This window comes from Pseudomyrmex gracilis, unplaced genomic scaffold (assembly GCF_002006095.1).
Source record: "Pseudomyrmex gracilis isolate BER0280 unplaced genomic scaffold, ASM200609v1 scaffold_286, whole genome shotgun sequence".
NCBI lineage: Eukaryota > Metazoa > Arthropoda > Insecta > Hymenoptera > Formicidae > Pseudomyrmex > Pseudomyrmex gracilis.
In genome coordinates this window covers 42,372-56,209 of record NW_018020870.1, presented here as the reverse complement: position 1 = coordinate 56,209, position 13,838 = coordinate 42,372, and the positions used below count along the sequence as shown (strand labels likewise).

Sequence of the window (13,838 nt, the reverse complement as noted above, 5' to 3'; positions counted from 1 at the left end):
GAGAGAAATCAATACTTTTAGAACTCAGGTAATTTCTTATCTTTAATATGACAGCCTACCTACCAAACGAAATCGTGGACATGATCAAAATATTGGGGGAATGTAGGAATAATTTTTCGAGAGCTGAACGTCTGTATGCTCAACGTTATCCTGATAGAAGGCATCCAACTAGGGTAACCATTAAAACCCTTACGCAGAGAGCAAGTGATGAGTCTATGGTTCGCCGATCACGACATCATGAATATGATGTTAATGATAATCGTGTTATAACCATTTTAGCGAAAATTTATCTCGATTGTCATAGTAGCACTCGTCAAATCGAAAGAGAAATTGGCATACCTCAGCGAACAGTTGCGAGAATATTAAAGGCGAGAAAATTTCATGCATATCACATAACGTTGACACAACATTTGAATTTTAATGATTACTTACTTCGTGTAAATTTTTGTGAATGGGCTCTGCAAATGATCCAACAAGATGAAAACTTTTTTCGGTACGTACGCTTTTTGGATGAGGCAACTTTCAGTAGCAATGGAACTGTAAATAGACATAATTGTCACTACTGGTCCGATGTAAATCCTTATTGGTTTTGTTTAATTAATTTCCAAAATCGTTGGTCTTTAATGGTCTGGTGTGGCATCGTAAATGGCTATTTAATAGGTCCTTATTTTTTTGAAGAAAACGTTAACGGACAAAACTTTTTGCAGTTTCTTCGAGACGATTTACCGCAACTATTGGAAGACGTTGATTTATTCACCAGAGAACGGATGTGGCTTCAATTGGATGGTGCGCCAGCACATTATTCAAATATTATAAGAAATTATTTGAATAACCGATACAATGGTAGGTGGATTGGGAGATTGGGCGCAGTCGCGTGGCCTCCTCGTTCGCCAGATTTAACTTCTCCCGACTTTTTCCTGTGGGGAAGGCTGAAAAATAATGTCTATAGCGAAAAACCAACAACCAAGGAGAATATGAAGGAACGTATTCGGATTGCTTGTGCCGCAATATCTCAAGAAATTCTTTTGAGAACAGTCACATCATTCAGAAGGTGTATCGACCTATGCATTCAAGAAAATAGACGGAATTTCGAACAGTTAATTCGCTAAGTGTACTACTTAGCGAATTAACTGTTTGAAGTTACGAATTAACTAAATAAAGCACCCCGATAGTGAGAAGCATGGGGACTCACGTAAATAAAGCACCCCGATAGTGAGAGGCAAGGGGACTCACGTAAATAAAGCACCCCGATAGTGAGAGGCAAGGGGACTCACGTAAATAAAGCACCCCAAAGGGAACAAAAAACTACCACGTCCACGCCGTTGTTCCTGGGTAGTGCTAAGAGTAGTAATTTCTATTAATTTCGGCTAAAAATTTTGTCCGCCATCTGGTCCGCCATCTTGGATCCGCCATTTTGAATTTTGCAAATCTGACTTCAGATTCGTGATCAGCAACCCCAAAAACCCTCGTAAACTTAATTTGGTGCAATCGATTGACTAAAATTTTTGTCCGCCATNTTCGTTCGCCATCTTGAAAATTTTGAAACAGCCAAGGTTATATTTGAACGTAAAATTTTCCGTTTTTTCATTTTCCGGTGTCAAAAAGGGGGGTTTCCATTTTAAAAAAACCACTTCCGGTTGAAGTAACCCACTTTCGGTCAAAATCGAAAGTTGAAAGGTACACCGTTTCGGTTCCCCCTCGAAACCCTACAACTTTTATATGAAACTTTTTTTGATTCCTGGCCACACAAACGAGTTATTGGAGGTGATAGATTCAGATGACTCACTCTGTATATATATATATATATATATAAAAGAATATTTCTTTTATATATATAAAAAAAAGAGAGAGAGAGAGAGAGAGAGAGAGAGAGAAATAAGAGATGTACTTTGTATCTCTATGAGTGCAATGGACTAATCGTTATGTCTCGCGTTTATCCAAGCTTTTTTTGTAGATTTGGACGGTCGATTACTGTACAGCGTTTCGTGAGTACTTCAGTAATATGTAAAACTTTTTGTACAATATAAAATGTTTAATGACATTCAGTTCATAATCTTCTTGTAGTCATATATGCAAATTGAATAAAAAATTATTATAATTTCTATGTTACACATATATGCGCAATAATAACTCTACGGTTTTCTGTACAGAAAATACTGCGATTACAGTGCCTTACTTTAAAATATTTTATATATGTATATAAAATAAAAAAATAAGTTTATAAATAATAAATTTATATATATATATATAATCGATATGTATACATAAGTCAAAGATAGGCAATAAATGTTTGCGCCACTATAGTGGTGCTGCTGGTTCCCTAATGGTGAAAGACCGGCAGCCACTCTGATGGCTTTGAATCACTTTCATAAAATTGCATAATATATACGACATATATATAAAAAGAAAGGGTTGATACGAGCAAAAACCAAGATAACGTGGTTAAGAATTTATTTAAAAGAAAATTTATTTAAAGAATTTATTTAAATCAAAATATCAAACGTTTTGATCCAAGGTAGGATCTTCTTCAGTGACATCTGTACAAAACAATACGCGAAAATATAAGATAAATAGTCCATGGCAAAAATCAAAAAGAAAAGTAAAAACGCAATAGAGAATATCTGGAAGAAGCGGTTGCAGTCAGCGTAAATCTCGAGTCTGGTAGTTGGAAAGTGGTCAAAAAGAATTTAAATAAATAATGTCAAGGAGATAGTGTACCACGGACACAAACAGAGACTACATCAACTTACCGGATAAGCATACGCCTTATATATAGGCTTCCCCCACAACGAAATAAGTCAAATGACAAACATCATACGCCGGAATGAAAAACAACAAGGAAAAGCAGCAAGACAAACAGTTATTTTGATTTATAAAACTCTAGAAAGAGAAAATACGCTTTAAGTTTGTCTGTATCTGACATAATATTGATAGAATTTTTCTGTAATTTAATGTGCATTATTTCTGATACAGATCTTTTGAAAAACGTTAGTTCCATGACTAAAATTTGCGTCATCCTTCCAATCAAAATTATGATTTGTGTCAATACGGTGACAACAAAAATGTTTTCTACATTGCGGTTAAATTGATCTTTATGTTCCGCTACTCTTGTCTTGAGCATCCTCATTGTTTGACCAACAGAAAAGATATCGCAAACGCCGTATTGTAGCTTAGATTACATTTTTTTTTTATGGTTGTGATCCAATAGATCTTTAAGAACTCTTATAAGTCTTTTTAGTTTATTTAGGCTACAAGAAAAGCCAGCAAAGATCCCTCTTTTTTTTGGTTCTTAATGTATTTTGAGATTGCAAGAAACAAACCGTTTATAAACGGAATAATAAAGAAATTCTTATTGTGAAAATCAAAGTCTATTGATACATTATTTTTTATTGATTAAGTCTATTATTTACAAGAAATTTTAAAAAAATCTTTAAAACCTTAAAAATCGAATACAATGGATAATTATTTGAAATAAGAGTGTTGATTACAAAATGCAAATTCTTTCTATGAAATTTAGGGTGTGATAGTAATAATGCTCTATCAGTCATACCGATAATACTTTTCCTATCTTTTGAGAAATAGGATGAGCTGAATAATAATTCAGGTATCTTCCGGAAAAAGAGCATTTATGGAACCAACCACAAAAAATCACATTATTAAAAACAATTAATTTGACATCTAAAAAACTCAAAGGAAAGTCCTTTTTTATTTTCACAGTGAATTTCAATCTCTCGTCATAATTATTAAAATTGTTTAGTAAGTCCTCCAGTTCACTCAGAGGTGCGGTCAAAACTGTCATCAATGTATCTGAAATAAAATACCGGTTTAAATGTAAGTTTTTTTAGAACTGATTTCTCAAGATTTTACATGACCATGTCAGCAATAATAGGTGACAACGGTGAGCCCATAGGAACACCATAAGTTTGTTTGTAAAAGTTGTTATCAAAAGAAAAATAGGTGGATGATAAAACAAATTCAACTGCTTGTAAGAACTTTGAAAGAGGAATCTTTGTATTACCACGGATATGTTTCCAGCGTAATTGATGAAAATTCTTTTCTATTCTATTGCGTGAAATGAGTAAAAGGGTTTAGTCCAGTATTAATGATTGTAGAAAAATAAGTTTATTGTAGTTAAATTGCATCAATCTTGAACAGGTTCTGTGTAAACAAATTGGCGTGCTCAATACCAATCGTTCATAAAATTTTTCAAATGCTGAGATATTGTACAAAATACCAAAATCTAGCCTGTTAAACAAATAATATTAAATTAACTCATAGATTAGAAACACGTATTCATCGTTTGCAAAGCGAGGCAACTTTTTGCAGTCACTTTTAGTTACATACTAAACTGAATATTCATTTACCTTACGTGCTTTCACTTTCATTTACTTAACTTTGGTTAAATACACTTCTCCACGATTTATTAAATAATTATAGATTACATTTTTATTAATAATAATCTGGCTTTCAACAACATATTATTTCTGCATGCCTTCTTCTCAAGACATTACCAACACAACAAAATAAAAAACTACTCACACGCATAACAAAACAACGCCATCTACGTGCTCTATTTGAATTTAATTTCAACAGTAATTTTGTGCTTTTGAATGCTAAGTTAATAAGTACATTAGTGAATAAGAAAATAACATCCAAATATAAGAGAATGTGTTCCTGCAGCAATTGAACCCCGCTGAGTCTTCCAACTAAATGGAAACTGTCACGGATATGGCTATCCGCTTCAAGAATACTTTTAAAAATAATTTTATGTAAAAATTCAGCAAAAAGATGTAACGGACCGTTAATAGAAGAAACAATAAGTCTGTAAGGAAAGCTCGGTTTGTGTATTTTGGGCAAACCGACACGATATATATGTTAATAAAATTAGGATATCAATCTTACAAGATTTCAAGAAAAAAATGCCGGCCTTCTAAGGGTTAATATGCATTACATTTAGTTATGTAGGTTAATTTAGAATTAGTAAATTTAATATAATTTAGAATTAGTAAATATTATAATAAAATATTAATGTCCACTGGATAATTACTAGATGTCTACAGGTTATCTACTGTTTCTATTATATATATTGGATGGTTTTTGATTTTTCAGAAAACATCTACATATGTTACCTAAACATTAATTGATGCTATAGGTAAAAAATATACTATTATCTTTTTTATAACAGAACTTTTCCACGCATATCCAAAATACATCCAGAAGACATCCTATCGTATGTTTCTAAAAAGTTTTTTCGAGATATCGTTTAGACGTTTTTTTTTAACACATACTATACTGCTTTGATCAAACTTATCATATTGACTTATTAAAAATAATAATATTTACTATATATTTTAAGTGTATATACCGCGTATGTTATTGTTTCTTATTACATAAAAAATCGGATTCCTTTTGGATTAAAATTGATTTAGTTTTTACCCGCTAAATCGAAGAAATTCCGGTTTACTTCGGATTATTTTTGCCAGTCACGAAAAAATCGGATTTTCATTACATTAAAACATAATAATATTATTTTAAACTAATAAATATATATATTCGGTCATAAGAGCCGTTTGCTAGGTGTTGTGCGGAAATTATATGTGTATATATATCCATATATATACGTGTTCACATGTAAATTTTTACACGTGAAATTCGAATTGAATTAACAATTCTAAAATTCATATTGGATGCTATACTTGCATCTCGTATATGAGAAATCCCAAATACCCCCCTAATTGAAATTAAATTTATATTGCGAAAAAATATTATTTTACTTAAGTTTAAATATCGTTGAAATTTGGAATTGAGAGATATATTTTCTACTCTATTTCTAAAATAGATTTTAGTAATTAGGTTCAGTGATCTTGCGGTCTGAATCCACAGGTTGTGAACATATGGAGATCCTGATGCGAGTTCGAATCCACCCACCACTTTAGAATTTTTTCCGGGCCAGTTCCTTCCGATCGAGTTAGTTCATCGGTTGGAAAACACATTGAATCGAGTTTGCATAGTTACATATATTACTTTTTGTATGCTTATATATGAAATTTTTGCGGGGAACGTTCTATACAAGGTATCTGACAACAAACTATAAAGCCGACGTGTAGATCGGGTCATTCTAAACGGAAAAGTTATTTACCATTTTGCAAACTTCGCAATATTTATTGAGATATGAATTAATAAATGTGAGCCAATGAGGGCGCGGGGAACGATGATCGAAAGAAGTGAAACTATGAGAGTTCTAATTCGGGAGCTCCGAGGAGGGCGCGGGGTATGACGTCACAGGGGAGAGGTGACATCACTATGACGTCACTATGACGTCACGCGACGTCAGGAAGTGACGCGGAGGGACTCTTTATGGCGACTTCACACGCGCATCAGAAGCGACGTCACACGCGGTGCAATATGGCGGTTCGACAATATGGCAATTCCAAGGTATGTACATGTTACTGCGGTAATAAGCATGGTATTTTTAATGTTGTGTAACAATATGTCGACTCCAAAAATATATGTTTTTTATATGAATAAATAACATATATGAAAAACAGCAACTATTGTACATATCTTTTTTTGGCATGTGCCGCGGTATGTAATTATACGCAGTGCGCGTAAAGTTGCAGAGTTGCAGTTTTTAGCGAGAACGTGCACAGTTGCAGTTTTAATTTTAGCGCGAAGTAACAGTTTTTGAATGTTGCGCAACACTATGGCGACTCCAAGAAATATATGTTGTTATATATGAAAAAACAGCAACTATGTATTGGTGCACATATGTCTTTTGACATGTGCCGCGGTATGTAACATTATACGCAGGGACGCGTAAAGTTGCAGAGTTGCAAGTTTTAGCAAGAGTGTTGCAAAGTTGCATTTTTTTATTTTAGCGGGAAGTAATTGCAATTGTTTTAGCGAGAAATAACAAAGACATAATATTCCCTTTTTATATTTAAAGTTTATACATGATAGAAAATATTATTTACATGCATCATATAACATCTTTTAAAGCGCATGCCAATAATTCACAATCTATAATCGCGCTACTGTCGTACACTCCACTTTGACATATCGCTGTTACAGCGTTGCTTACATCAGTGATATTTTGTTCTCGTAGAACGCAAACAAACTGTGCAAACTTTGTATTTACTACATGGGTATGTTCTGCCAACCAATAATACATATTTTCAATACACGAATTTAAAGGTAACAAAAATTTTACGGTAGGTGGTTTCATGTACAAACACTTATCGTTTAATGTAAATTTTACAACTCGTGCGTCGCGAATAATAACGACATTTAGCACTAAATCACGAAGCCACAAAATAGCAGACGCATCGATCGATTGTAGTAGTTGATGAATATCTGTCTGCTTCTGGATGATCGTTTGCCATGTGGAAAATGGTATAAAAGTGAATGTCCATGATTGTCTCCGATAACTATTTCCACATACGAGATTGGACCAACAGTTATTCCAATTTCAATATATTTGTACGTTGATGTTAACGCGTACCGTCTTCCCAAAATGCGAGTCGCCTGATGTGGCGGAGACGCTGTTTGCACACTGTAAAACACGTGTGAATAAAGTATATGTCAAAAACAAAAAACACGTAAAGCAACAGTTTACTTACTTATTGCGTGCAACCTTCGTCTCACCGTGGTATTTTCCGCTAGTCGGTACGGTATACATTGTATCTTCTTGAAACCGCGATCGAAAATTGACTGATGCAATGTCGCGTAAGAGCCCTCTTAAATATTACCCGACCCCACCACTTTGTATTAGAAAAATAATGATGCCATCAAAAAGTATGACTCATATCTTATTTTATATTAGATAAAAAATGCTGATGATAGCAAAAAATTGCTAACTGCGAATTAGAGAAAAAAAATTATGGTAAAATAACTCATAAATTTTGCAAAATATGCAGTTTTTGTCAGGTTTTATCAATTTGATCACGTATTAAAGTAACATAAACCTATATTAAATAATCTTGCTGATGACAACAATTGCTAACTGCGTATTGAAGAAAAAATTACGATGAAATGACTCATAAATTCTGCAAAATATACAGTTTTTTTGTCGGATATCAAATTTCATCGACTTGGTCACATATTAAAGTAACATAATCTTAATATATATTAAAGTTAAAAAATAAATGCTGGTGTCAGCACACCTTGCTAACTGCGTAGTAGAAAATAACGATTGCGTAAGTGTTACACATGACTCATAAATTTCGCAAACTGTANTTCTGTCGGATATCAGATATCATCGATTTTATCACATATTCAAAGTATAGTTTAATATGCAAAACTACAACATCAACCAATATGTAGCATCAGCAAAAATGCACTATAAAAAGGCGAAACCCGTTGCATAAAAGTAGTATTTTATCGGAAAACGGTTGGAGCACTTACTTGCTGTGTGTCTCGAAACCAAAGTGTTATAAGAGTGAAAAATGGGAACAATCGCGCAGTTAGAGCGCAATGTATTGGAACAGTCGACTCGTTTGAACTCGGGAGAAGAGTTTGTCGCGTGGAAGCAACGTTGTGAAGAATGTCTCGAATTATTGGAAGAACATAGTCGGAACAAACGTCCGCGACTGTCTGTAGGAGTCAGACAATCGCTGGAATTGCCCGACTCGAAGGATTAAAAAACTTGCTGCGTCGACAGTTTGCATATAGTGGCGCCAGACATGGACTTACATGGCGAGAGATAGACACCGCTTTTGAGAGTAGACTAATGACGGGTGCTATCATCAACGAAGATCACGTTGAACCTCGCCATTTTCTCGAACACGCGAGAAGCACGGTGTTGGAAAAAGTGCAAAATGCCATTGAAAAACACAATAATCTGAAAATCAATACAACGTTCAATGGTGAATTTGTATCGGGAGACAAACGAGCCAATAAAAGTATAACTACCAGAAATTCGGAAATTTTTTGTACAACTAATTTAGACGACTGGTACGAGCAATACATCATCAAACCTACGTTAGCGTTTTTAGATGAATTTCAAGAACGCGATAGTGGGTGGACCTTGTCACGTATACTGAATTTAACTGTAAACGTGAACAAGTATAATCTAATTAACGTAATATGTTTCAATTATACATTCACGCGTTTTCGACACGTTCATAAGTAACATGATCCATAGTGATGGCTAGCATGATGAACGATTTTAATTATTTAGCAAAAATCAAAGTGACATTTTGATGTTCAACTACAGATATAAAAATCACATAGTTGCAGTAACGACAAATTATTACCGTTATCATGTGTTTCAATTTTACAATCACACGTTTTCGGAACGTTCGTATGTAACATGATCTATAGTGATGACTAGTATGATGATGCTGCCTTGATGTAACAAGATGCGGCAAAACCCAAGACATTTAGACGTTTTAACCGCATACGTATAAAATATCTGCAATAAAAGCGATAGACCAGTAAAGCTATTGAAAAAACACGTGTTCCAATTGTACATTCGCGAGTTTTCAGCACGTTTGTCTGTAACAAAATCCGTTAAGACAAAGAGCGCCTTGATGTAACAAGATTCGTTTTATATGCATTTGGGTATAAAATAATCACATAGCTGCAGTAAAACAGATAAAACGTGTACAGACGTTGCAGTCTGATATAAGTTCATCGGCATTCTGTGGGATACGAGGAAAGACACACGGATTCTTAACACATTTAAAGAATGAGGTATAAATAGGAGCGACTTTTGACGAGTCTCATTAGTCTCAAGTACATCATAGTGTCATCAAGAAATCTACTATGGATATTGTGCAAGAGTGCATCCAGCACACAACAATTGCGCAGTCAGCTGCATCTCATCTGCATCACACTGTCAATATGCTGATCAAAAGCATTAAACAGATAAACACTCAACTGCAGGAATTGGTAAAACGCGACGCGGAAGTACAAATTGGATTTAGAAACGGAACTCAGCTTCTCCAGCAGTTGTAAGTATCAATAATATATTTTACATACTGCATGTGTACATATTGTGTATTTGTTTCAGAATAATTGCAACTACTATTATGAGGGATTTAACACAAGTGCTGCAAACACAAATAACTCGATTCGAAGAAATGAAGGATATGGTGAATCAAGTAATTGGATACATTCATGCTTATGAAAATTCACCGCCTCCAAGTAAGTAAAAATGACAGCAAACCAAATATAAGTATTAGATACATATTATAAATGTTTTTCTTTTTCTTGTTACAGGTGACGATGAAGTAGAAGCCATAGAAATAGAAGTATAATAAGTTTTATATTAGTTTTGTTTTTTACATAGTTTCATGTTTATTTTGTAGTTTCTAATGTTTATCATATAAAATAGTTTATATTATAGTTTATACTATAAGTTATAAGTTATAATACTTTTGAACACACATTTTTACGTTTTTCTACATTATACTGTTTTTTACTTTTATACTTGTTTACTTTATACTTTATACTTTTATATTTTTTACTTTTTATACTTTTTTACCTTATACTTTATTACTTTTTATACATTTTATACTTTTAAAAATAGAATAGTTTTTATATTAGGTTTGAATATTTGTATATTTATGTTAATTAGATAAACATTTTGTTCTTTTTACGTTTTTATAATATTGTACGTACATTAAATAATAATAAGTACACACGTATAAAGACAAAAAACCACTGATACATCACACTTAGCGTAAATTTGTGGCACAATAGTTTATAATGAATTTTAAGTTTTACTACTTTATACAATATAATAAGTTGATATTACATATTATATTATTGTAGTTTATGGGTGATTCTCTGTGAACGCGTAAATTTCAACTTTCAGTTTTGATAAAAAATAATTATTATTAACTAACGGATAGCGGTGAATTATGTTTTTTATACCATTTTAAGTCACCATTCGTAATATGAATACGTGACTATGCGATATAAAAAACTTATCTATGTTTTTTGTCAATATACCACGGAGATTACAGTCCACGGAGATTACGTTTTTTGAGAATTACCCTTATAATGTATAAGGTTTTTTTATATATATATTATACTTTTTCTTTGTATTGTTTTATATATTATTCTTTTTTCTGTATTTTATATTGCCTTTTCTTATACTGTCATTTGTATATTAATATATAAAAATTAGTTTATAGAAATTATTTCTTTTACAAATAATTTATCACACCTGTTATCTGATCCAACCTAACTCCTGATGTCTTTACGCAACACAGAACTAGATAGATTAAATAATAATACAATATATACTTCTTTGTTTTTATTGCCAAAAACCTCTGCAGTCATATTCTCGCTTCGCACTGCGTTTTACACGTATCATATGAAATTGCAACTTTCTATACTCGTCTCGCTTTGTACTATTGTCGCACTGCGTTCTACACGTAATGTAAAAATGCAACTCTGCATCTTTCTATATTCGTCTCTTTGCACTGCATTCTCATCGAACAACACAGACGTCACAAACACATCCAAAATATATTGTTTGTAGCAATTATATTATATACAATTTTATCCATTATGTAAAAAGTACATACCTTAGAATCGCCATATTGTCATCGAATCTGCCGCTATATTGTCACTTCCTGTCACGTCATGTCTCACTCCGCCATACTGCCGCGTGACGTCGTAGGGCCCGCCGCCATATTGTTGTGTGACGTTACTTTCTGGGACGTTATTTCTTTCACCGTATTGCCGCGTGATATCACGCCTTGTGACGTCATACCCCGCCTCCCCTCGGAGCTCCCGAATTAGGGTGCATTCCGATATTCACTGCCAGTACTGACAATGTGACGTCATAAAACAATGCTGTTTCTATGTTCCGCAATTACTTGTACTGTTTCTTCCATCGTATAACGGAACGATTTTACAGTATCTTTTGAAGTGTACAAACATAACCAAAAATCAATCAGTGAACACGTAAGAATGGACGCCGCCATCTTTCTACTGCGACTGCCTTACCTCTCCAACCGCAGTGATGAAAGCAGGAAGTGACGACAAAATCCGTGACGTCATATGCTCGCAAACGTGCTTCGACAGCTTACTGCTATGTATTTTGGAACGGTACTTGTGACGCTGCCAGTACTGGCAGTAAATATCGGAATGCACCCTTAGAACTCTCATAGTTTCACTACTATCGAACTCTATAAGCGTGCACAATTATCAGATAAAAAGAAAAATGGCTTTTCTCATGTAATGTTTTAGTAACGAGAGGCGGAGTAAACAAACAAGCGCGGCACGACTCATTGTCAGTTTCTTGCAATCGGACGCTATTCGACAGTACGCAGCGAGCAGCGGCGAGCGAAAAGTAGAGCTCATAATTATTGTGCACGCCTATAGGGTCCGATTATCGCTCTTCGCGCTCTCATTGGCTTACACTTATTAATTTATATTTCAATAACTATTGCAAATTTTGTAAAATGGTAAATAACTTTTCTGTTTACAATAACTCGATCTACCTACACACGTCGGTTTTACAGTTCGTTGTCAGACACCCTGTATATATCCTATAACACTCCTCTAGAACGTCTCACGTTAATATCCTGAGGACTTTCTAGGTATAGCATGACGCGCTCATTTGCTAATCCTCAGGACATCTACAATAGATTTCGGAATTAAAACAAAATGTCCACAGGATATCCCGTTTTTCATATGGGATGTCTTCTGGATGTCCAGAGGACGTCCATGTGCTATCTGGGTTTCTTTTCCCAGCAAACAATTTCTGATTGCGCAGACCTTGGCAACAGAAACTGTGCAGAAACGCTACAATACGGAAACATGCTTTGGTACTGCCAAAACTGTTAGCACGTAGAGACAAAAAACGCAACAACTCTGTTGGCAAATACATGAGAGTATTGCGGCCAAAATGATTCCATATATGTTAGTGAAATTGANAACAAATAGATGGTCGATACCAAGCAGATCTGCTTTTAGCAATACTATGACTAAACAGTCCGCAAAACCGTACGAGCATCTGTTTATGACAAAACAGTGACCGCAATCGGGTCGATTTGTTGAACGTATTGACGACAGATTGCCAGCAAACGCCAAGCAGATCTGTTCGTGCATACGTGCGGACTGTTTGCACGCAAGACTACTAGACTGTCTATTTGATATCTAGACAACAAAATGGCGATTATCTGCGATCGTATCTGTCGCCTGTGTTGATAACAGATTGTTAACAAACATTGAACAGTCTTTTACAGTTAGACTTTGTTTATGCGGGCAATAACTGTTAACTTATGCCGGAACCGGTAAAGTTCAACTGCAAGATTTTAATACTTTTGTTTATACACATTCGGCAATGAAGCAATCATAAATGTAATGTATTATTCTCGTATTTATTAAGTAATATGAAACAATGAGTACTTTTCAGCTACGTACAGTCGACACTGTACAGTGTAACACAATGTCCACTAGTGTGAATGAGATACACTGATATGCTCTTTCTCGCTAATAAACAGTATGTTATACATTTAACTTTAATTTTCTCGGAAATGTGACGTGATAGATCAATGTCGCCGCCGGATTTGTTTTCAGTAATCAAAAATCCATTAAAAAACACTTTGTTTATTCAAGTAGCAGCATATATTAACAAAACATTTGTTCGCGTTGTAAAAATGTACAGTGCGGAGCACCATATCGTGCGCCGTGAGGAGAAGTAGTTCTCCTCCGGCCGCCTACTATCACGCCAGCGGCTCAAGATTTAATCCATATATCGGCACGGTTACCGATGATACATACCGACGCGGTTACCAATAATACCGACAGGCATATGTTATCATAAAACTATCGTGAACATTGAAAAGAGTAACTCTGCATTAAAAGTGACTTCAATA

The 13,838-nt window shown here is 34.4% G+C and overlaps 2 protein-coding genes across 2 annotated transcripts in view; both read left to right on the top strand.

The window, feature by feature from the left end:
• The window catches only part of LOC109859778 (beta-hexosaminidase subunit beta-like), a 104,371-nt gene that overhangs the window by 75,945 nt on the left and 14,588 nt on the right, over positions 1 to 13,838 (top strand). The gene's annotated exons all lie outside the window — the stretch shown is intronic.
• On the top strand, positions 8,100 to 10,376 carry LOC109859779. The gene is made up of 3 exons (XM_020438330.1): positions 8,100 to 9,953; positions 10,013 to 10,146; positions 10,222 to 10,376. Exons 1-3 carry the CDS (start codon positions 9,766 to 9,768, stop codon positions 10,257 to 10,259), a joined length of 360 nt encoding a protein of 119 aa, XP_020293919.1. The 5' UTR covers positions 8,100 to 9,765; the 3' UTR covers positions 10,260 to 10,376.

Coding starts and splice junctions, on each gene's coding strand:
- LOC109859779 (XM_020438330.1), top strand. CDS start 9,766: ATGGATATTGTGCAAGAGTGCATCCAGCACACAACAATTGCGCAGTCA. Junction 9,954..10,012: donor ACTCAGCTTCTCCAGCAGTT/GTAAGTATCAAT, acceptor TATTTGTTTCAG/AATAATTGCAACTACTATTA. Junction 10,147..10,221: donor TGAAAATTCACCGCCTCCAA/GTAAGTAAAAAT, acceptor TTCTTGTTACAG/GTGACGATGAAGTAGAAGCC.